General features: G+C 34.4%; 2 protein-coding genes and 1 pseudogene across 2 annotated transcripts; 1 reads left to right on the top strand and 2 right to left on the bottom strand.

Moving 5' to 3' along the window:
* Positions 1-6,765: 6,765 nt before the first annotated feature.
* LOC104748632 (uncharacterized) lies at positions 6,766-9,194 on the bottom strand (annotated as a pseudogene).
* Positions 9,195-15,476: 6,282 nt separating this feature from the next.
* Positions 15,477-17,693, top strand: LOC147926790 (uncharacterized). The gene has a single exon (XM_087489566.1). The coding sequence runs from the start codon at positions 15,762-15,764 to the stop codon at positions 17,526-17,528; it is 1,767 nt and encodes a 588-aa protein (XP_087345692.1). The 5' UTR covers positions 15,477-15,761; the 3' UTR covers positions 17,529-17,693.
* Positions 17,694-19,936: 2,243 nt separating this feature from the next.
* On the bottom strand, positions 19,937-24,525 carry LOC104747252 (DNA replication licensing factor MCM5). The gene is made up of 18 exons (XM_087488738.1): positions 24,116-24,525; positions 23,690-23,833; positions 23,420-23,599; positions 23,235-23,333; positions 23,012-23,148; positions 22,811-22,916; positions 22,352-22,486; positions 22,188-22,265; positions 21,883-21,987; positions 21,673-21,764; positions 21,453-21,585; positions 21,269-21,364; positions 21,043-21,134; positions 20,865-20,955; positions 20,662-20,771; positions 20,455-20,584; positions 20,275-20,376; positions 19,937-20,195 (listed from the first exon to the last, which is right to left on the bottom strand). The coding sequence occupies exons 1-18, from the start codon at positions 24,383-24,385 to the stop codon at positions 20,112-20,114; spliced, it is 2,184 nt and encodes a 727-aa protein (XP_087344864.1). The 5' UTR covers positions 24,386-24,525; the 3' UTR covers positions 19,937-20,111.
* Between the last annotated feature and the right edge of the window lie 1,701 nt (positions 24,526-26,226).

Raw genomic sequence — 26,226 nt, 5'->3', positions numbered from 1 at the left:
GTTTAAGTAGTAAAATAGATAATATAGTTTAAGAATAACAATTGTAAGTTAAAATTTGATTTAGTTAATATTTGAAATAGTTTAGTTTCTGAATAAAACTTTGTATGTAAAATAATCAAAATTTGTTTTCGTCATATAACTTCTACTTATTCTAGTTTTCTCAAACCTTCGAACAGTTACATTGGGTTGTGGTTAAAATATGCATCTAAAAATTTAAATTAAAGCTTCAGTATAATAAAATTATTTATACTAAAACTCTCAGATTATATTGCATTTTGTACATATTGCATTTGTTTTTGGATACACCCCCGTAGTTTCAAATGCAAGTTATGAAATAATAATCTTTACCTTAATTGTAGTTGTTATACTTCTAAAATATCAAACGAATTTAGTTATCAAAAATTGAATTAGTTTAATATGTAATATGGTTTATATCTATATCCAAATAAAAGACTGGTAATCTTAATGGTACAATATGATTGTTAATGTAAATTTGATTTTATTCTATATTAGTTAAGTTTTAACCCGTGTTCTTGCGGACAAATATCGGTCCAACACAAAATTTTAATATATTTTTAATTTATCAGCTTAAATTACGAAACTTTGGGTGAATCTGAATTTAAGAATTCTGTTATGTAGATTAAAAAAAACTCTTAACAGAGCAGTCAGTATACATAATAACTCCCCTGGTATGGTCGATGGTAGATTTTAAGGTATATTCTTCTAATTTTTGAAATATTAACCATAATTAATTTTGGTAATCAAATCGTGAAAGAAAATATTTTTGGATTTTGTTAATATAGGATAATAAGTAATGAGATTTTCGATTTTGCAATCAATTAGGTGACTAAAATTTAATTAGGTGCAATTTGAAAGCAAATATCTTTGTAACTAAATGATATTTCTATAACTAAGAATTGCGTAGTAAATGTTTCAAAATTGTATAGTAAATTGTAGTTTTATAATTTAAAATACCCTAATTATAGTTTCCAGAATTGAAGGTTGTCGATGTCGACTAACATAACACGAATTTATGTTTGTTAGTTTCCTAAATTACAGGAACCAAACATATTCTCTTAACTACTATAGTTTTGTTTTCAAAAATTATTTAAGTTTTCATTTAGTGTTTACGATGTAAATTTAAAATAAATTACCCGATAACTCATTTATAACGTCGCATATATTTTTCACCCGAATCTGAATCCCTTAATTTCGGGTTATTTTTGCAAAACTGACCCGACCCGAAAGAACTTTTGTACTTCTCTTTTACTTATATAGGGATCGGGAACTTTTGTAATCTTCGGTGTGAGTCCAAACCGATCCATCAACTGATCTGTGTATGGCAGGTGGATTATTTACTTGGAGACAAAGCAACCCGTTGAAGTTGGCATACATGGTTGGTTACTATTTAGGATCTACTAACATGAAGACAATCATGCATTTGGAATAGAGAACCGACAAATATTTGTTATATTTTGTGTTTGTAAAAATTGTATAAAGGTTTTTATTCCTTATAAAGTAAATATAGTCTATTATAGTTTAATAATGTTACGGACATATAGATATATTAACAATACAAAAAATTATATTTATTAAAATCTAAATATATTTACAAATACATATGTAATTTATTCATGTAGTTATTTTAGCAAATTTGATTTTAATCATAGTTCATTGTATTTTTGAAAGTACACATATTTATCGTTCTTTCAAAGTCAACCCATATAATATTATTGACAAGTACTGTTAATTATTGTGAAAACACCAAAATCTATAATATGAAAGTTGGCTAACTCTCTCCCTCAGTATGCCACTTCAGCATTTTAGATAAACCTGAAGCTGACACCTAATTTAAAACAGCTAACCAATCAAAATATAACAATTAATACAGCTTAGATTTTTAAACCAATGTTAATTATTCTCGGTTCAATGTCACCTTGTCTCTACTCTGGCGGACCGAATCAAAAAAAGTAAAAAGTCTCGCTCTTCTTCTTCTTCTTCTTCACACCATATGTTTTTCTTCCTCAACCCATAGAGAGAGAGAGAGAGACAGAGAGAGTAGCGGCAGATGTGTTCACGTTATATCAGATACTCCGTGTATCACCACCAACATATCCTTTAGAATTGTCTCAAGCTGTAGCGTAAATGTAATGGATTTGCCATAATTTTCACCAAAGTAGAAATGCAATACATTTGGCGAGTTAGGCTCTCTCTCTCATCTCCTCTTTCTCTCATCTTCGGATATCTCTCTTTGATTCTCTAATTTCAGTCAATTTTCTATCACACAACCAGATAAGAAGTTTTTGAGATGGAGGTAATTTGAGTAGAAGCAAAACCAAATATTTCTCTTTTCAAGTTAGTTTCTGTGATCAAAGATTTGCACCCAACTCACAAACTTGGTGAAGATGGATTTTGACCCGTCTTATAGGTAATCCCAATTCTGACATGCAGGATCTTAAAGTTTCCTCTTTTAAGTGTATCTTTAACCATTTTGTTGTTTGTATGTGGTTTGTATTGTATTGATTTCTGATATTTTTGTGTAGCAACTCGTAATACAATAGCTTGATCCAGAGTATTGGATATGATGAGATTATGTTGAACATTGCTATGGTATATTATAGTTGAGGTTCTTTGAGGATTTTTCTATTGGGGTGTATGTAGGTAGCCTCATCAAATATTAGAAGCAACCTCACTTTCTCAATCTAAAGTCAAATTAATAACAAAACACAAAAATCTCACAAATCTTTTCAAAAGTCTCTCGATGTTGGCCCGGCTGAAGGAGGTGGCAAAATCCAAGGGTCCACTCCCAAATTCAGAGGAAACCTTTGAACAAAGAGGATCCAGAAAAAAAAATTATGTGAAAGAGGTCAAAAAAATTTAGTTCACCTATGGTCTAAAAAATATTGAGACGGGATGTTGGTTAGTGAAGTTTGTTTGTTTTTGTGAGGACTCTTGCTTATTATTTTCGAGTGGACTATACTATTTCAGATGATGTTTTTTTGTATTTGGGTGTTTTTTGTTCTGTTTTTTTTTGTTTTTTTTGGTAATTTCAGATAATTTGATGATGGTTGGACATTAATGGATTTGGATTTCTAAGCTCCCACCCAATTCCACTTTGAAGACCTCGATCAAAAATACACTTGATTCTATCTGCTACGACTTTAGTCACAAACATCTATTGGTATCCTACTACTCTTCAAATATCTATTGCAGAATATAAAACAACGGTTGAGACGACTGCTATTAAAAACACATAATTTAAAAATCTACTCAAAACATCCTATAAACAAACGTCAAAATACAAAACTACGAAACAAAAAATAAACAACACAAACTAAAACAACAACCCGCGCGTAGCGCGGGCACTCATCTAGTATATATAACAGTGTAACATTAATATTACAAAACAAAGAAATTTACTATGGGATAAATTTTGCAAATACAACAACATACATATAATATTGTAATATTTATATTAACTAACAAAAAAAGGGCAATTGACAAAAATGGCACAAATTTAGGTTTTTGTTCCAAAATTAGCACTGGCTCTTAAAAACAACAAAATTAGCACAACAACTTATTTATTCTGTAATATTTAATTATAATAGGAATAAGAAATGAAATTGGGAGAACCGAAGACTCTATCTTCCTCCGGCGAGAGAGAATCGGGGAAATGTGAATCCGGCGAGAGAGAATCGGAGAAATATCCAGCAAACAAAATTGAATTTGAAGTGGAGGTAAATCGTAACCTGAAATGAAGGAAGCAAAGGTGACATCACTGGCGAATGAAGAGCTATGGTTCAGATCTCGTCGAAGATCTTCGAGCTCTGGTTCAAGGACCAGAGAGATCTTCGAGCTCTAGTTCAGAAAAACAAGCTAGCCAAAGCTTCGCAACTCCTACTCTCTATCTCTAATTTGAATTTGGACTGTCTTCATCTCTTGTTGTTACCTATTGTTGATGATGGTATTTAGATTTTCATTCATTGCTGTAGGAGAATTATTTTACAATTTAAGCTTAGTCGCAACAATTTTAGAAAACGGTAGTGATGATTTTGATTCATGAAAATGATTTTTTTGTTTATTTTGTAGTTGAACTAGCTGCTCTGTAGCTTTTCGTTATCTAATTTGTTATATAAGATCATATCCTGCAGTTGATCAATAGAATAACTGGTACATTTGTGGAGGAAGTCTAGATTTTCAATATGGTGCTCTCTGTTTTTAGCAATGAGGTTATTAAATCCTAGTTATAGTATTATATTCCCAGTATGTAATCCAAATTCAACAACAACTAGATTTTAACCCGAGGTACCACAGGATAATTTTTTATATTAAAAATATAGAATTTTAATTTCTATTTTTTTGTTTTATTTAGTTTGCTTTGTTTAATGTTAAATTATATTTGGATTGTTAATTTTTAAAAAAAAATAAGTAATTTATAAGCTATTATCTGATTAAATCACAACATTTGCTAATGATTTAATTATTCTACACAATTTTAGTTAAGTCAACTTGCTTTGATATGCATAATATTACATAAAATATCCAACTTTGGTAGAAACCCGTCATCTTCGATTTGACGAAGAAGAAATTGAGCATAAACACATAGATTCTGGTAGATCGAAGAAGAAGAAAGCACCATGTCGAAGACGAAATAACAAAAACGGCGACGAAGAAGGAGAAGAAATCCAAGAGAAGATAAAACACTCTCTCCTTCGTTTCTCTTTTGTTTTCTTTCTGAGTAAAATCAGGTGAGCTGTATTAAAGTTATAATTTGATAGGGTAGAGGTTTTTACTGAGGTGTCAACATCTGTTTCAATATTGAGGCTGATGTGTCAGAACCTGGAGAAAAATACCTCCTTTTATTGTATTGAAACTATGAAATCTTCACATTTATATACCAAATTCAAACAAAAACTTTAAAGTTTAACTAAAGAATTTAAAACATTAAATTAATTTATCATGTGTTTCGTCTTAATATACCGGATATATAATCCAATATTTTTGATACTTTACCTTTTCTATAACTTTTCCCAAGTTCAATAACACATACAACTAAGTATTCAAATTAAAAAAATATATAAAATATATAACGCTGTAATATATATATATATATATATTCAAAATCAAAGAAAATCTATTTACCTAAAATACAAAATCATCTAAACTGTATATTAAAAATTTTAAAAAATAATTATCACATACCACGGAGTAAATCCTAGTATAACTGTAGAAAAGTTTAATTCTTTAGAAAACTACATACCCAAAATTTTTGTTTAATCGAAAATCATACTTTTCATATTGAACCGATCTAGAACAGATAATCCTTTAATCCGGTTTTCTTTGAGCCGAATTGAATAGATTCTTACCAGCTTTTAACCGAATTGACAAAAAAAATGATTTAACAAGATCAGAGAAAATTGAAAAGAGTTAATTATGAGATATGCATTTTTTCTCAAGGGTATTGTCTAATAAGGACTTTTTGTCCGTGATTATAGATTTAGGCTTTTTTTGCTACAGAATGATGAAACTGCTCTGCTCACAAAAGACGATCAACTCACTTTCTCTCTCGCTTTGAACCTTTGTTCCTCTCCCCTCACCCAAAATCAGAAAAAAAAATCAGATCTTGGCTGCTCCGCAAAGAAGATTATCTTATGTACTTTTGCCCATGCCGGAAAAACCTTGAGAGGATTTAGCTTTCTCCATGTCTCTGTTCTTTTTCTCCTCTACTGCAATTCTCTCTTTTTCTCAGTTTTTGCAATTAACAATGGAAATTGGGCGATGATGAATCTCGATTCTCTCTCATCACCATGACCTTTGGGAAGAAACTTCATAAGAGATAGTGTCGATGATGAGATCCAGTGATAGTCATGTTTTTTTTTTTTTTTTGGGTGGTGAGATCTCTACTTAAGAACGGCAATGTAGTGCCACGACGATGATGGTGATGAATTATCAATCACAAACATGTAGTTTTGAAATTCACTTTAGATTTGAAGATGAGTTGGAAATTTTGATTCACTTTGTAAAGAATAACATAAATTTTTTGCGTTTGTTGTTAAAAAGTTTAAGGAAAAAAATCTTAATTGATTCGATCAATGTCTAAAATTAGAGCCCTTGGGTTCAACATTATCCCCTTAGGGTTTAGATTCCTTTATTCAAAACACAATCAATTGAATATATTGGGTTTATCGGAGTAGATGGTGTTGGTGGCGGAGATGTTTTGTGAAATAGCGGTGATGAGATCCACTGACAACGGCGGTTTACATGTGAAGATGAATTGGAAGTTTTAATTGGCACCCTTGGGTTCAATAGTTAGTATCTTATTAGGGTTTTAGTTTTCTTTATTAAAAATCAAGGGTAATCGCTGGAAAATCAGATTGTGTTCAGAAAAGCACCGTATGAATCCAAAAAAAAAAATCAGCGAAGCACCGTCGTTATCCAGAGAGAAAGCAAAAAAGTGACACAGAAAGCAGGGTAAAAATGTCATTTTCGATCTGTAAAAAGGTCTAATTCCAATGCTTTCACGACCGGACCGGAAGGCGAACCGGACTACCTTCTGGGTCACCGGATCATCGGTTCAACCGGGTTCGACCGCGGGTCAATTGATTATGATTTGTTTACTATATTTATAGAAATTATATAGTTTTAAAAAATACTAAAATAAAAATAATCATACCATAGTTAATAAACCAATAAAGTGAATGAACCTTTTGAATAGAAAAAATAAACACTAAGTAAACGATAATCACTAAAATATATTAAAGAACATCATCTCAACCAATCTTCGTGTTCTTCAGGTGGCATAGTAAAGTCTTCATCAAAATCTGAAACATCTAGAAATCACATAGTTTAATCAAATATCGTAGGCAACTAAGAAAATTCTAAAAGTGAAATGGACAGTTTTAATTTTTATAGATACCATTAGACTTTTCATGGTTTGTGTCTTCGTGGTCTTTGGGATATTCTTCAGCAAGAGAATTCTCTAATTCATCATATTCAAGTTCACCTGTTTCTTCTTCTTCAACGATCCAAAACTCTGTTTTATCAATAGATTCATAATCAACAGGATCATATGATCTTTTTCTTTTTGACCTGTACATGTAAAACAAAAACGAGATCATTACGTCGAGAACAAAGACTCACGAGATCATATTATTTAATGATAGTATGATACTCACCTTTGTTGCAACCGTAAATTGTAATGAACAAAGACGAGATCGTTAAGTCGTTGATGCTCTAATCTATTCCTCTTCTTGGTATGGATCCACTCAATCACACTCCAATTGCGCTCACATCCAGATGAAGAAGCAGTTTGACTAAGAATTCTTATTGCTAACTTTTGCAAATGAGGAGCATCATAACCAAAATATCTCCACCATTCATCTAAAATATCAATGGAATTATATCACACTACTTTATATATATAACGTAAAATGCAAGTCCAATCGATGTTTAATAACATACCTGGCTGAGATGTTTTGCTGCAAGTAAGAGCCATATCAGGAGAAAAGCTGCCTTCACGTTCTCTGTAAGACCTAAGCTCTTGAACGAGCTTTGTTTTGCTGTCCTCTGTTTGCTTTCCAATTAAGCTCATCAACCCACTCATAACTTCAGGCTTCTCATAAAATGAAGTTTGATCATACATGAAAGCTGGGTTCAAATAGTACGCTGCATCATGAAGATCATGGCGCAACATACGATCCCATCTTCTATAAATGATGTTTGTATAAGGCTGGTAGAAAGGTTTTTTTTTCTTAACATCGTTTTAATTCCTAATCTTGCTCGAGACATCCCTTCATACACATATGGCAAAAGAGGCTTCTCATCAGCATCACAAATGCGTAACAGTCGAATGATAGGAGTCATAATCTTGACAATTATCAAGCATTCATTCCACATTCGCTCATCTAGGATAATAAATTTAGCTTCCTTTGCTTTAGACGTCTTGAAAAGCTGCTTGAGTTCAGCATCTGTACTTGTAACCAAAGCTTGTAGATCTTCTTTATGTTGATAGAGACTTTGTAGAGCAATGAAAGTTGTGTAGCAAAACGTGTTTCTCCAGGTCGAATGATCTCTCTCCAACCAGGTCTTTTTCTGACCCAATTTAAAGTCGACTTATGGTTGTAAACAAAAATGGTTACCTTAGACATCCAATGTGCTAAATTGTGAACAGAAGGTAGTTTTGTCACATCTTCAAAAATCAGATTGATACAATGAGCTGCACATGGAGACCAAGCAATGGTCCGAAACTTTTCAGCGAGAAGCTTTCCAGCAGCTTTGTAGTTGGGTGCACTATCAGTTACAAAATAAACTACATTTTCTGGACCGACCATACCCACAACTTCAACAAACAAGTTGCATAAATTCTCAGCACTTGCATAGATATCAGAAGCATCAACTGACTTGAGAAATGTGATTCCTTTAGGACAATAAACTAAGAAATTAACTAGTGGTCTTTGTCTTGTGTCCTTCCATCCATCTGCCATAAGAGTACATCTAGTAGTAGCCCAAGTACTCCTAAACTTATCAATGATCAAAGAAACTTGCACCTTAGAATCACGCAACAATCCAACACGTAGAGCATGGTATGAGGGCCCCACATATCCATGACCCATACTTGCTACCTTATTCATCATAGGCTGGAAAAGTGGAGAATTCACGGCATTCATTGGAATACAAGCGTCATAAAACCACAATGCAACAGACATGTCCACATCATGTATTCTCTCTTTACTTTGCATACAAGCTTTTATAGTAGGTTGGGTCGGATCATGCACACCTCTTTTAAAGTATTCATGTAGATCAATACCTTTTTTCTTCCTCTTTTGAGTTGGGCGAACATCACCTTCGATATCATCTCCATCACCATCTTGAATTTCAGGACCATCGTTCGTATCATCTAAAACAAGCTTTTTCTTCTTCCTGTTCTCAATTTCTTTCAATGTGTTCAATATCTTAAATCGTACATCTTCTGGAATCTGCGAACACGCATCTGTATTTCCTTTCACACCAGCCAGATGTTGTTTCATCCTATTAATTCGACCTCCTAATTTTCTTTTGTGACAAAATGAGCATTCCAAAACTGTTTTCCCTCTTGCATCATTTGATTGAATCACATAGGACCAAGCTATGTCATTTTTTCCTCGGACTGAACGGTTTGCAGCTGCTATTTCTTCATAGTCTTCTTCAGTTTCCATTACTTGTAAAATACACAACTACACAAGAAAAGAAAAACAGAGTTCAAACATAATACTATAACAGATTCTTAAAAGATGCACAACACATGAGGGTCAGTTATTTATAATACAAGTATACGACATAATCGATTGCTATATATACAAACACGATGATGAATTTATGATTAACTATAATAGTTTCAGAAAACAGATCCATGATTATGTCTTTTATTTAGAGACATAAAAAATTCTAAATAAAAGAGAAATTGAAAACCAACTGTTTGCTAAGCACTACGAGAGATGAGGACTGCGAGAGAAGATGAGGCGAAGCGACAAGAGGTTCTCAATAACTAAACCCTATATTTGGTCTTAAAATCGAAAAGAGGTTCTCAGGAGCCGGTTCGGTCCGAATCACCGGGTCATGGGTTTATAGCGGTTTTTTCTGGGTTTTACCGGTTTTAAGAATTCCGGTTATTAGTAGTGGACCCAAACCGGAGAACTGTCCAGGTCACGGGTCAACCGGTCGGACCGGCCGGTCCGGTCCCGTCGTGAAAACATTGCCTAATTCCGAGAGTATGGATAAAAATGCTCATTTTAAAAGTTTTGGGCCAACAAATGCCCATTTAGACAATAACCCCAATTAAAAAAGAAAAAGGAATTAATATTTCTTCTTCTTAAAATAAAATAAAATAATATATTAGTTACCCTCCACGAACATTTGACAATTAGAACTGGCTTTACGCCGTAAAAATCATACCCTGCCAAACTTGTCCAGTCACCGAAACCTTAACTAAGCAGATCTGAGAACTCTAAGATCCACCATCTTTTTTTTTTTTTTTTTGACAACCAGACCCACCATCTTCTTATAACCAAAATCTTCGTTGTAGATACCTTAGACTATGTTCAATGGTTATCAAATTCAACACCCTCCACCTCAACTTTTGTGACAAGCCGTCCCGTTAACCCCACTAGCCCACCGCTAGCTTGCCCCCATAGGCCCGAAGCTGGCCCTACAGGGCATCGATCCTAACCCCTCACAGTGGATAGAAACTATTCATCCAAATTCACCAATAGGTTATTGGTGCGCCAGGCGTTCCTCGAACCCTGGTCCCCACACTTTAACAACCTTCCCAGAGGACAGGCTGTCACAATTGATCGTTACTTCTACCGTCCCGTTCTTCATTATACTCTTCTTCTTCATCTTCCTCATCAGCTTCCTCACATTCTTCCACTGAATCATTTAAACCCTTTTTTTGAGATTACCACACAACTTGTTAACCCATGAAACTCTAATACCAAAATCATTGCCTCTTATCTCGTAAAATTTATGCAATTTTACGGACCACCTTAGTCACTACATGCACCCAATTATTGATACTTTTACCTGTATACTTACTCAGTTTAGATCCACACATATTGAAACTTTTCAAACCAAAAATCTTAATACTACAAAATTGCAAATTACTTGTAGTGAAAGTAATATGAACACATGTATAGCTAATAAAACATGTGTACTTGTCATCGATCCTTCTATTTTAAACCTCAAAAATTAACTCAAACAACATCAAATCAAGATCTTGCGATGTCAATCTTTCTTCCTTTGACCCAAAAGATAGTTTTATAGAAACAATATCAAATCATCTAAAGTCATACATAAAAAGATGTTTTAAATTTTTGAGAGTTAAATATTAATAATACTTAAACTTCTTATAAAGTTTTAATATTTATAATATTTTAAACTTTTATAGAGGTATTTATAATATTTTAAACATCCTATAAAGTTTAAATATTTATAATATTTGAAATTTTTAAAAGCTTCAATAATTATAATATTTTAAACTTTAAATTTTTTAAAATTTGGAAGCCTGATAAGTTAAGCTTCCTGCTCATTCGTAGTTGGAAGCATATTAGTCTTATCTATAATGGTGCTCAGCCATTGTCTAAATTTTTCTAGCCGATGTGGGATGTTATAAATACACTTATTTATAAGTATTTTAATATAGTATTTTAACATAATTTCAAAAATGTTAAATATTGGGTTGTCTGATCTCAATTGGTCGTTTAATATAGAAAATTTTAGAAATTTAAAACATATTAATGAATGACATGTCGAATCACGATTGGATGTTTTAAATATTTATAATATTTTTAAACATCCCATAAAATTTAAATATTTATACTGTTTGAACTTTTTAAATATTTTTAGAGTTAGATATTAATAATACTTAAACTTCTTATAGAGTTTAAATATTTATAATATTTTAAACTTTCTATGGAGGTATCTATAATATTTTTAAACATCCGATAAAGTTTAAATATATATAAAATTTGAACTTTTTAAAAGTTTAAATAATTATAATATTTTAAACTTTTAAAATTTTAAAATTTGGACGCCTGATAAATCAAGCTTCCTGCTCATTCGTAGTTAGGAAGAATATTAGTCTTACTAGATGAGTACCCGCACTATGTGTATATATATATATATATATATATATATATATATATTTATTGCAATACCTTCTTTGTTTCTTATATTTTCACATTTGAAAGATTAAAAATTATATTATAACAAACAAATCTAAGATTTTTTTTTTTGTGAGGAGGCAAAGAATACTAAATTTTGTTTAAAGCTAGATCTTATTCTAAAGTGATTTTTGTAGATGAAAACTATTAGCATATTTTTTTAGGAAGTAAAATAATCATACCATTTGCACATTTTATTGGTAGATAAAAACATTTAAACATTCTACAATTCTTGTTTAAAACTTAGGTATTTAGATATATTTGTATTTTAGTTTCTCAGCTAAATACCATGGAACTCTCTAATTCTCTTTTATCAAAAATATTTTCATGCAGCTTGGTTAACTCTTTAATGGTTATAATTAAGTTAGACAACTTCCCTTCCTGCTAGCTATTCAATTTTTAAAATATAACTCTAGAATTTAACTTAATTTCCTTTTTTTTCTCTCTCTGTATTTTCCACAACCAACATTATATCATTGATTTAACTATCTTTCATTCGATAGTGAACAAAACTCAAAACTCCGATCTTTTCATATTAAAAAATTTATTTATCTAAGGACACACTTTCATGAGTTTCTCTACAATATTAACTAAATTCCCAGTCACTGCTGCAACCATTTAAATTGTTGAGAAAATTCTAACGCTAAACCATATGTTCATATCTTCATATGGTTTACCCTAAGAGGACGAAGCAAATCTTTGGTTTTACTCTCGATACATTTTTATCTTTTGGGGATGCATCTACTTACTTAAAGAATACATCAACATGATCTAAGCCTCTCTAGATTTCTTATAGGGCTGCATGTATGAGGCCCCCTGTAAAATAGGGTTTCAACTCGTGTACCCCTGTACTATTACGCTCTACCTATTTCCCCTAGACAATATTTATTCTTCCCAATTCTACCTAGATTAATTGAATTCTATCTAATTAACCAAAAATAATTTAAGCTTTAATAAATCAATGTTTTGCGTTTTAAATATGATAATTCACGATTACTGTACCGCAATTGGCTTAACCCGACCAAAAATATTAGACCCGAAATTATTTTCTTTACCCGTTATGAAATCTAATAAAACCAAATCGATTTGGAGAAAAATATAAATTAGGGTTGTTTCTTCTTCTCTTCTCTTCTTCTTCTTCTTCCTCGAGACCAAGAAAATCGAGTTCTTCTTTCTCGATTCAATTTCTTCTTCTTGGGATCCTCTTTGAATCAAGAAAGAAGAACTCGATTTTCTTATAGCTCCTACTTTTATTTAGAATATACTAGGTTTTGAACCCATGCTATGCGTGAGTTTCTTAAAATATTTTTAGATAAAATTATATATAATTAATGATAGTTATGAAATATTATATTCTGATAATTTAAGTTATTACTAAGAAAGTAATTTTATTTTAAATATACAATTTAAAAGTATAAAATCAATTGTTTTAAAAAATTAATTCTAATCAAAAGAATCATGAACCGGTTGTCAAAAAAAAAAAAAAAAAAAAAATCATGAACCAGTTTTAGTTTCTCATATTCAATGGAACACCACCACTTATGTCTTTGTGTTTTTTTTTCATTTACTCTTTATATTATTTCTTGTCATCTTCATTTTCAATTTTGTATGGTAGTTGTCATCGTTACTTTCACCATCTACTTCTTCGTTATACTCTTATTCTTCTTTTTTCTTGTCTGATTTTTCACTTTCTTCTACTGGATAATCGTTGAGAACAATTTTGTTTTAAATTAACAAATAACTTTCGTCCGCTTCTTCGTTATACTTTTATTCTTCCTCGTGCTCGTCCGCTTCCTCATTTTCTATCACTGAATAATCATTCAGTACTACACAACTTACTTATTGTTGGAAATTTTATTATTGTCTAAAATAAAGAACCGGAAATCAATTGTATATGTAATCTAAATTGTTGGAAATTTTATTATTGTTTAAATATTAAAATGTTTAAATTCTCTAAAATAAAGAACCAAAATAAATTGAATAAAAATTTTAAATTTGGATGCCTGATTAATCAAGCTTCCTTTTCATTTTTAAATTTTGTAAAAGCTAAGAACTTTTAAAAGTTTCAATATTTATAATTTTTTAAAAATTTTTAAAATTATAATACTTAGAAACTTTTTAAATATTTTTATTTTCTCAAATAAAACATCAGATTACACCGAAAAAAACTTTTAAAATTGGACGCTTGATAAATCAAACTTTCCTGTTCATTCGTTGTTGGAAGCATAATAGTCTTATTTATAATGGTTCTAAATCATTGTTTAAAATTTTTCTAGCCGATGTGGGATATTATATATATGTCTTTTATTTTTATAGATTTAAATTTGTCCATTTTCTAAAAAACTTAATAATATAGAAAACTACTATTTTTCAAAAATGTTAACAAGTAAGATGTCTAATCCCTATTGGTTGTTTTAAATACTATGTGGACACTTTAATCAAAAATGTTAATTAGTGTGATGACTTACTCATATTGGTTGTTTAAAAGCTTATATCTCATACCTTTATAAGTATAGATGATAGGAAATAGAAAAAAGTCTGAGAAAGTACGAGTAAGAAAAACCATAAACATAAATAGATACTTGATAGCAAGGCGAAGAAAGCGATTAAGTACGAAAACCGCTTCTGAACACGATGGCTCTGCAGATTAACAACCATCCCCAGCTAGAAGATCATGGAGCCAAGAAGGCCGTCCCAAAGCAAGATACGACTGAAATCTTCTGTCATTTGTAATGCTCCCTGCAATAACCCTCGCAGCCTTATTTGCCGAGGTAGCAACCTGTTTACTGATAAGCTCATAGTCTATATGAATGAGACTAAAGAGAACGTGTGAGGAGCATGTGAGGAGCTTACTTGAAGAAGCAGAAAATATTTTGATAACTCAAAATATCTGCAACAAACTCTTTCTTAGTATAAATAGATTCTATCATTGTAAAGAGATCTTTATGTTGATTGATGTAGAAGCTTCTCATGCGTGAGAATGATGGATGGTGAGCTAACAAATATGATGTGTTAGCCATCTCCTTGGGTTTGTACATTGATTGACAATAAGGAATAAGATTGAGTTTGCGTACTCTGTTCTTATCAAATGGTACGTTCGTGTGCTCGGATCGTCTCAATTCTAGTTTCCACAGGTGCGAGATCTGATTTGCGTTCCTGGCTTGATTGGACGGAGAATCGTTTTGTGTTGGGAGATTACCCAGATTTTGAGAAACTATGCCTTGCTTATGGCTTCATCGAAGGAGACGCAGTCGATTTTGTTCGTGATATAGAAGCCGTGAGTCCTTACCAGAGTTGGATCGCGATGAAGGAATCGTTGATGTGTGCTTTTGGTACCAATGATGATCCTGAGAGAATCGTCTTTGAGTTGGAGTGTGAACGACGATGGGAGGAGTTCCGACAATCGTTTATGGTGAAGTATACGTCTCAACATCGATGGGAATCACAGCCACATGGTGAATCGCAATCGCTGGACGTCGCAAACGCTCAGGCCCGGCCCTTGACACATTCCCAAGATACATTGGTATTGGTCGTCCAAATTTTTTGAGATTTTTAGTAACTAAAATAGGTCTCAAAATATATTTGTATTGTAAAAATATGCCTCAGTTTTATGAAAACTTATAGATTTGGTCACAATTTGTAATTTTATCTATTTTGTTATTGCATAAATAGACCTCAATTTTTAAAATTTTAAGATTTAGTTTCAATTTTAAATTTTTATCTATAAAATTCATTTAAAAAAATTTTGTTTTGTGTTGGGCCTCAAATTTCACTATACCAGCCCTGCAAACGCTAACGCAAGTTTGCCCCTACCACAGGTACACGTTTCTGATTTAGAGCTTGTGATGAACATTGAACATAGGGAAGTGAATTCAGTATTGGAGAATCAAAATTATGTGGTGTTGGACGAGAATATGGAGCGAGAAACGATTCAGAGTAACATCCTGAGTGTTCGGGTTCAACGTGATGCTGAGAGGTCTCATTTTGGTTGGTATCATCACTAAAGAAGTTTCTGCATACAAGGTGTTCGACAAAAGGACTCCACAGGAAGAACGACTGAAATAAATGAAGAAGAGATGTTTGAAAGCTTGGAGGTTCAAATTCAAATCTAAAAACAGGACAAAGTCAAGAAGTATGAAACAACGTTTTAATGTTGAAATGCAGAAACCTGCATTTCTATGTTATGATGATTCAAGAACTGTTCAAGAACATAGAGTGGGTTCACAGATGCAGTCACCGGTTGTGGAAGCAATGGATGCACAAATGGTTGCTAGTGTGTCATCTCTGTTGCAACTATCTTGCTATCCCAACCTGTTTTCCTCTAAGCACAGTAATTGGGACGCTATCACGTTGTCTCCTGCTGTGACTGAGATATTGCGGTCTTCTTGTGCACATCAAATTTTTGCTGGCAGTACTTACAGACAACTAGGTAGAACGGAGAAGAGGAAGTACTTCAAATCTTGGAGATTTAAGTTAAAAACCTGGACTCATGGAAGAATTTTGGTACACATTGGAGACTGCTACATGACAATACTCATGGGTTTATTGCAGAAACTAAATTACATGCTGTGTTTGAAAATCTTTTACAAAGACTTGAGAGAAGAACGGGTTCAATACGTTCTGCTTGTGACAACTCCATCAGATGTGAATATGGATTTTGTCGAAGGCTTACCAGCGTCTCAGGGGTTCAATGCGATACTGGTCGTGGTGGATCGCTTGAGTAAGTATGGCCACTTCATTGCCCTGAAACATCCCTTCTCTGCTTCTGATGTGGCTCAAAAGTTCGTTGCGGAGATTGTGCGTTTACATGGATTTCCTGCTTCTATCGTTTCGGACCGTGACCGGATCTTTTTGAATCATTTTTGGAAGGAAAGTTTTAAGCTTGCTGGTACGAAGTTGAAGTATAGTACTGCGTTTCATCCGCAGACGGATGGTCAGACGGAGGTTCTTAACAGGTGTATGGAGTCTTACTTACGTTGCTTTGCGTCTGCCCATCCTCGCACTTGGTACAAGTTTTTATCTTGGGCGGAGCTATGGTACAATACGTCCTATCATACGGCGTTGAAGGCTACTCCTTTCAAGGTTTTATATGGCCGTGATCCTCCTGCCCTGTTGCATTATGAACCTCTTTCTACTCAGAATTGCGAACTGGAGAAAATGTTGCAGGAACGTGACCGCATGTTGGAGGATATTAAGGGTCATCTTGTGCATGCTCAGCAACTTATGAAGAATAACGCGGATAAACACAGGCGGGATGTTGAGTTTGCTGTTGACTCGTGGGTGTATTTGAAGCTGCGACCTTATCGACAACATTCGGTGGTGAAGAGAATTTGTCAGAAGCTGTCTGCTAAATACTTTGGTCCTTTTCGGGTGCTGGCACGTTTTGGAAAGTCTGCATATAAGTTGCAGTTGCCGGCAGAGTCAAAGATCCACCCTGTTTTTCACGTTTCTCAGTTGAAACAGGTGTTGGGTGTGCATCACCAGGTGTTGCCGCTTCCGGACTCATTTTCGGATGCTGGTGAGTTGGTTTTGGCACCTGCAGCTGTCTTGGAGACTCGTTATAACGATCAGGGGGTGTGGGAGGCGTTGGTTTCGTGGCAGGGTCTTCCGGAACATGAGAACTCGTGGGAACCTGTGCGGGCGCTGCAGCAGGAGTTTCCCGACTTAAAGCTTGAGGACAAGCTTGGTGTTGCAGGGGGGGTATTGATAAGCTCCATCGTGTGTACGTGCGTAAGAAGAAGCCACGTGAGACTGGCACGTGCGAGGAGAGTTGAGAAGTTGGATAAGGAAGACAAAAGGAATAAATATCTGCAACTAATTGTTTACAGTTAGAGAGTATAAAGTCTTCTTCCTCTCATTCATAAACATTTCATGTATGTGGTGTATAACTTTCTCCTGCGTGAGAACTTAAGAGAGATAGCGAAGGAGAATATGATGCTCTAAGCTTCTCTTTGTAATATTCAGAGTATTATTCAGATCTACAACCTTGTTCTAACATGGCCCATTTCCAGCAGTGACTTGTTTGCAGCAAGTTCCGGTTTGGCTGTCCTTTCCTCATGACTTGTACTCGGCATGGATGTTCAAAAATAAACCAAAGACAAAGAGAATGAAGAGACTGCATACTCAGCTGAAGTACAAACACTATTCGTTTCCAGCCTCTACGTTCTTCATTCATAGGTATGTTAATGGAAAAAGAGCACGTCGTACATGGAAGCAAAGCAAGGCTTTGAATTCCTGGAAATTCAAGTTCAAGCTTCACTGTGGGCTAAGAGAAGAGGGCATCAAGCAACTGACTGTTCCTTTGTGGTACAACTGCTAGTTGAAATTTAAAGATGGGATTAAAACTATGAGTAGAAAAGCAAGCTGGGAGGAGAACACACTCGACATAGTGAGGGTTTTGAGGCTACATTGGCATTGTCAAGAAGACACAAGTGTGACCCGCCCAACGCCGAAGGTCACGTCAGTGCAGCAACATCATGTTGTTTACAGAACTGGCATTAAGTACATGGGGGTCGCTGAAAGATCAAGGGGGAGTGAGCAAGCGACCAGGCTTCAACAGGTGCTGCCTGCGTGTGAAGAAGGGCCAAGTATGGCAGTCGAGCTGGCACAAATACTTCAAAAAAGAGACTTGACGCAGCTCCTAGTCCGACAACAAAATCTTCAAGCTCAAGAATATACATGGAAGCCTGCTCATAAAGCAAGAGAAGACAAAGTGTGTTTAGTGGGGGATTGGCATTCTTTCTTTTCGGTGTGGCATCGTTGGCGAAACAGGGATTTGTATCAGTTTCAACGGCTTCTTCAACAATCTCTGCAACAAGTTGAGGAGTATACAGTGGCTGGAGAACATTACATATAAGATGGCATATCAAGCTGTTTCACCTACAACAATTGGTCATATTGCATAGTTGTCACATGTCCATGAACTTCAGAGAAGGGATCATCACATTTTGCACGAGAATTTTCCATCTAGACATGGAGACATAGCGCAATGTCTGATCTTATCAGTTTTTGACATTGGAAGATCACTTTGTTCTGTTTGGCACCTATGGAAAAGCAAAAGAAGAGAAAAACTCTAGCCATTGTACTTTCTCAGAGGAAACAGAGGAAACCTTTAAGGGCTGCAAAATCTTACGCTCACTGCCACTACAAGCTCTTGGGGAGGAAGACATGTACATTTCAGCTTCAGCTGCCCCTTCTTTAGTGAATATTTGTTGAAGAGTGATTTTCTGCATATCGACGTGGCTTGAAAACAACCTGCAGTTGTTATCAGCAACGCTTGAGGACAAGCTTGTCTAAAAGGGGGGAGTATTGATAAGCTCATAGTTTATATGAGACTAAAGAGAACATGTGAGGAGCATGTGAGGAGCTTACTTGAAGAAGAAGAAGATATTTTGATAACTCAAAATATCTGCAACAAACTCTTTCTTAGTATAAATAGATTTTATCATTGTAAAGAGATCTTTATGTTAATTGATGTAGAAGCTTCTCCTGCGTGAGAATGATAAATGGTGATGTTTGCGTACTCTGTTCTTATCACTTACACTCCCAAGAGGTCAGACTATATGAAATTCTACAAATTTCCCGCAAAAGTAAGCAGAAACGGGGCCAATCCTGAGGAGAGTTGATAGCCTTTACCACCACCGCGCAGTCTATCTCCAATATAATCTTATCAACGTGCAGGGTTTGTAAAGCCTCAATCGTCCATTGAACACAATGTAGACCCGCCAAGATTAGTGATTCACAACTACTAAAAGCCTCTCGAGCGTGAAACACTACCTTGCCGTGTTCATCCCTAGCAATCCAAGCACCTCCAACCATCGAGGAACTATTAATCCAAGAGACAGCCACATTGCATTTTACCACTCCTGATGGTGGTTTGGTCCAATTAACCTTCATTATGTTTTGCTTTCTGTCCCATAAAGAGACAGATGTTGTAACAGCTTGTTAAGCTTCTCTCCACAGCCGAGCGTCTTGATACGCCTTCATCACCAAACCCCTTACATCACCTTGTTTCCCTTGAAAGACCAACTTGTTCCAGTATTTCCACACTTCCCATAAATTTTTAAACTTTTTATGGTGATATATTAAGCGACAAAAAAGTTGTGTAGGAAATATGAGAAAGCAATATGGGAATAATGCGACAATCCTATAATGATTATAGTATAATCATCAACTAGTCTTCCCTACAATAGATTACCATTGGGAAATTCCGACCATTTGTGGAAATTGGAGAACATATATGTCTGGAAAAGCATAAAAAGTTAACCAAGAAAGAATCTTCATCAAATACACATGACATCATAAGCTTTTTGTTATAGGTATTTTTAGCCTACAAGTTAAACTTAATAATGCTAAATATAGTTTTTTTTGGTTTTGTTATCGTTGAATTATCCTGAGATTGTGTGCCTTAGACGATCAAGCTTTGCGGACAATGGAACGTCTCTCTCGCTGGTACTCAACTTCACCTCTCTGGTGCATTATTAACAAAGCCCTCCTCACCTGCAATTTTAACATTCACATACTCAAACCCCCAGTCCGTTTACTGAAAATTAAACAACAAAGATGTTAGCTTAGGTACCATTGAATCGTTCATTCCCATCCTAGCCAGATCTTCTATAAGTCTTCTCTCTGATAACCGAGCTCCAATCCCCATTCTTCTCTTTATCTGTGTTTCAGCTTGCTGTTTTTCACACCAAAACAATCGAGTGGTTACATCTCCAAAAGATATGACTGATTATTTCTTCCCACAAGAACTAACCTTGATCTCATTAGCCATTTCGCCTGTTATGTTTATCTGTTGATTTATCCCTGATCTTGCTGCATCCATGGTTGAGGTATCAAAAAGTTTAAAGGCTTTGCCTACATCATCTTCTGTGGCCTCGTGTGACCTGACATATTTAAAAATGTCAATGCACGGCACATCCCATCAAGTTTCAGGAATATCTATGTTCATAAGATTACTTACAGTCTCATTTTTGCAAGTGACTCGCTCAGTCTGATAATAGCTTCGAGTTGTCTCACTGTGATAGGTATCGGAGCAGCCTCTCCTGTTTCATGTGCACGTCTCTTCATATCCTGTTTAACGGAAAAAATTATATTGAGAGACCAACTTTTTTTAATTTCTTTTTATCATCTTATTGTCAAATGTTCTAATGTGATGACAATTACCATTCTGATCGTGACATATTTCTGCTGCAGAATCTCAGCAGCGGCTTTTGAGAGACGGGGATGGCACCTTGCCCGACAGTATTGTATATACCTAATGTGACAAGACCATTATATTTTAAAGTCATAGTTTCGAATAGAAATATGCAAGAACAAGTTGTCTTGACGAATGAAATCATACCTTTTGAGCCAATTATCTTCTTTAGCATCTGTGTTTTCACCGGAAAAATTTTCCGCAGATGCATGAACCCTTATAATATGGCTGGCTATTTCCTGTCAAATGATAATTCCAACATTAATCATGTAACGAAGCAAACTTTCCCACTCACAGTGATCTACGTGGTTAATCTCTGTTTCTCTCTGTACTACATTAAATTTCTGAAAGAAGTGTTTCTTTGCTTGCTTACCCTGTCTTGGGAATATTTCCTGATGTCCTTGACAATGAAGATAAGATCAAATCTAGAAAGAATTGTTGTTTGCAAATCAATATTGTCCTGTGCAGTCTGCAAACCCAAAAAAACCGTCCCCTAAGAATATTGCAAACAAGAATCAGGAAAACATCATGTTGACAAAGGATATCAGATTTCAAACCTTAAGGTCATCATATCGACCAGATGGCGGGTTAGCAGCAGCAAGCACCGAGGTTCTAGAGTTAAGGACAGTTGTTATTCCAGCTTTTGCAATGGAGATTGTCTGCTGCTCCATTGCTTCATGTATAGCAACCCTAGAAAAAATATAAACAAAACATTCCATCATTCAACTCATCAAGAAGAATTGGATTCATCAACACTATGATTCAGATTTGAGTTACCTATCTTCCGGTCTCATCTTGTCAAATTCATCAATACAGACGACACCTCCATCAGCCAAAACCATAGCACCACCTTCAAGATAGAACTCTCGCTGCAGAGAAAATATTGTGTAAAATAACTGAGAATCTGTTGTAAACTAATTTTGAACATCTCATATAACAGAAAAAAAGAGAATGTGGCAGAAAAACACTGGCGAACATAGGACATACTGTGCTGCTATCTCGAATCACCGACGCCGTGAGCCCAGCAGCCGAAGATCCTTTTCCAGATGTATAAACAGCTATTGGAGCCGTCTTCTCCACAAATTTAAGAAACTGGAAAGATATATATAAAAAAAAAGAAGCAAATTGGGTTTCAACATGTTAGCTACAGGTGTTGAAAATACCACTGAATTTTTGTAAGGACTGTAATCTAACACGAGAACAAAAGGTTGTACGATGAATATCGGGCTAATAAGAGAGGCATAGAAAATATAAAAACACTATCACTCTTATTTTAAATCATTGATACAAACCTGTGATTTTGCAGTTGATGGGTCACCCAGAAGCAGAACATTAATATCACCTCTTAGTTTCACTCCATCCGGCAGGCTCTGAATTGAAGATAGAAATGTATATAAATATGTCAAAAATACATCCAAGTGTACAGAAAATGAAAACTGAAATCATAGTCACCTACCTTCCTTGATCCTCCAAAGAGAAGACACGCCACTGCTCTCTTCACATCCTCATGACCAAAAATAGAAGGAGCGATCTTGGTGCAAATGTTTGCATATACATCTTGACTATCACCAAACTTTTTGAATTCTTCCTCCTAACGTAACATTGTGAAAGACAAAACTGATTTATGAAATTGTACACAAGGCTGCATAAAGCGATGTTCCAAGCAGACCTAAATGGTTTATGCTAAACTAAAAGCACAAAAGCACAAAATAGTTTTGCTGAACACCATCACAGTCACAGCCAACAGCAACTCAAGGCATTTGGTTTTTAGTGATGAACTAGAATATTGACAGCCCAGGAACCAGAATAGCTCAGCTATGATGACTTTAATAGTTCATTGTGAAACCATAACAATATCACAGGCTATCAAATGAAAGAAAGGAAAAAAAAAAGATTCAAATGATGCATTACTAACTTCGTCAGGAGTGAAGTTGGCAGGGCCACGAGAACTCGCTTCATTTGTGTCTTCCAATGCAACAACTCTTATGTAAGGCTGTCGAATTGCAACTGCACCTTTATGCCTACATCAGAAGGTTAACAAAAAAGTTCATTACTATTGGTGCAACTTTACTAGAAAACAATCTACACTCTCATTTGACATAAACTAAAAGCTTACGAGTTAGATGATGATGAAGCTTGGAAAATGCTGTAGATACCCATTACTGTCAGTCTGGTTCCAGGTACAATTGTTTGTACAAGATGACGATCAACTGAGAGAAGCATATTCCTTGGAAGTTCTCCAGTAGGAACATCCTTCAAAGTCAGAAGCATTTCATATAGAACTGCTTACACTGAAAAATGATACCGAAGAGATAAAAAAAAATGCAACAGATATATACCTCCGGATTCTCCTGTAGCTTTAATGTCTGCTGATCAACATACTGGCTCCTATCAGGAACCACCATCCATGGATCAAGAGGGCAAGGTTCTTCCCCAGGCTAAACAAAATCCAGTTGGTCTTATCAAAACTCAGGATAATTTGCAAACATAGATTACCAACGAATCAAAGAAATCTTAAAAGTACCTGTGGAATATTATCACATGATCGAGGAACAATTGCCCCACCAAGACCCGGGCGACATGGAACTTCCCTTGTTTTTTTACAATTCTTACATACTAAAAATACGTAAGTGGCCTTTGCTTTCACTCTCGAAGCTGCAATGCTGATCCCAGAGATTTTAACCAATTTTGAGATGTACTGGGCCTGTGGAAAGCTAAAGTAAATCTCCAGACTAACGAGAAAACACATAACAGATAACATTTAAATCAGACACTAATCAAAACAAAGACATACCCCAAGTAACCGCATTGACACTGGATCCTCTCTTGAAGTCAGTAAAATCTGAACATCCTTTGGCAAAGGTTCCTCCATTTCCCCTCCCTCATTAGCCTCCCTCATTTTCAATCCAGCCAACACTTCACCAGCTGCTTTCTCAAACTGCAATATAAATGATTGATTCGTGCCAACTTTTCTCAGATCTAAGAAATCTCTCATGTGCAAATAGACACTCGTAAACTGAAAAGTTATGAATCTTTCTGTAACACTCAAACACAAATGTTTTTCCCAGGCCCGTAAACATATCTAAAAGAACTAGATAAGCAGTACAGAGCTTGATTCAGCCAAAATTTTCTAAACACTAAGAAATCTCATAAAAACAGCAATACTTTTAGGAACCCTAATATCTTTAATTCAAACGGTGAAGAAGAATTGCGGTCATACCACAGGGAGATAATCAGCAGGAGCGGATCGGATTAAAGACGGGAGATCAGAATCGAAGGCCAGTAGATCTTCGAGGTGGACAAGAAGTCTCTTAGGGTTATCGATGAGAGCTTCTCTGTAAGGGAAGCAGTTCTGCTCGATCTCGAAATTTCGAATGAATTCCTTAAATTTGGTTAAGACGGCATGGGGGCTGACGGTGGCGGCGTCTCCGGCCTCCGGGAACTGCGGCTGGTCGCTGAAGTAAACTGCTCCTTCGTCCCAACCTGACATCTTTGCTTCGTCTCTGTATCTCTCTCTCCAAAGTTATGAGGGAAAAGGGGTTTTTACTCACGATGACTTTTGGAGGGAAGAGGGTGGCGGGAAAACGTTGGGCCGGGCCCAAATAACCTATGAACGGATTTTGTTGGTTTGGTTTGCTTATTTTCGGCTAGTATATATATTTCAAATTTATTTTAAACATCGATTATATTATTTAGATGAATACTAGATTCGGACCCGCACATACGTGCGTGGTTGATTTTAAAAACTAAATTTACTAACACATTTATAATTTATTACGTACATGCGGATTATGTTTGTAAACATATTTTTAATAAATGTTATTAACATTCATAATCCAAACTTTTTTTGTATCAGTTTAGTATTTGATTTATTTTTAATTCGGTTTAGACAAAAAAATGATCAAATTTGTTTTTGTTATCAGTAATAACAATTATATTAAAAATAGTAACAGAAAGATGGTATGTCTAATTTAGGACATAAAATCTATCATGTCTTGTATATGTCTTATAACTATCGTTGATTTTTTTTTTCTTATCTATTATAGAACATAGTTTAATGTTTTTTCTTTTTCTTTTGAATATTTTTTTGACATTTTTGTGTTAGATAAATTGAAAAATATGTTACATAATATATTGGAAGAATTAATTTATTTTAATTCTAACATGATCTTGGATTTTGATTTTTGAAATTTTTTAATCTCATCTTATTCCTCCTTCCATCCGGTTTCTGTCCCATTATTCTTTTCTCATTTCCTCAAAATCATGTTCCTACATATTTAGCACACAAACACGTAATAGTTTGATTCAAAACAAAATAAAGTATTTGATGAAGAAAAATAATTTCTTTGAAACATTCAGTTAATAGAATCACACATACATGCCGTGTCAGTTAACATTCTTTCATCTCTTGTTTTGTACATGCTTATGCTAGATAAGCTGAAGAAAAAAAAAACATATTTAAAATACTGTTGTTTTACTTTAGTTGTAACATGTTTTCGGATCCGCACATTTATGCATTGATAAAATGATAAGTTATAAGTAGTTTCAAACGTATGTATATTTAATTCAGTATCCAAGATTTAAACATATTGTATATATGTAATACATATGTTTGAAATCATAATATAAAATCATAAATATTGTTACAGATATCTCACAATATATAACCAAATTATATTTTTATACATATATACAATTTTGTATTTAATTGCTCGATTTAATAGATACCGATTTAAATTATTTCTATAAACATTTAGATGATTTTGTATATTAGGTAACATCATAATTTCTTGTTTCCGGATATATCTCAAAATATAAAATCAAATTAAATAAGTTTACATATATACAATTTTGAAATTAATTGCCCAAATTAAACATATACATAAATATCAAAATTATTGTTTCATTAAATTGTTTACGCAAAACTACTTACCTTTTTTGAATTTTATTGCAGATACTTGTTTCGATTCTGTTTGGATACGGGAGTATGAAAAACAGCCCTGAACTGTTAATACATGATCCGAACAGAATTAATCCAGGGCATATAGGATCCGTGCATTTTTATTATCAAATTTACTTTAATGTCCCTCTTGTATTGTATGCTTTTTAATTTATTCAGGGTCATTTTATGTCATATATTTCAGGATTCATTTTGCCTTGTAAATAATGCTTCTCTTTTAATAGTATAGATTGCGTGTAATAAAATTTCGGATCTGAACCGAAAAACCAGATATCCAATTAGGGTAGATCTAAATCTAGATAGTAATTATTTGAATCTGCCAGATATGGATCCGGATCCGGATCCAAATGACATTAAAATATGTGGCCGAA

The sequence above is a fragment of the Camelina sativa genome, chromosome 15, assembly GCF_030686135.1.
Source record: "Camelina sativa cultivar CO46 ecotype springtype chromosome 15, ASM3068613v1".
NCBI lineage: Eukaryota > Viridiplantae > Streptophyta > Magnoliopsida > Brassicales > Brassicaceae > Camelina > Camelina sativa.
This window is presented reverse-complemented; position numbering and strand designations above follow the sequence as displayed.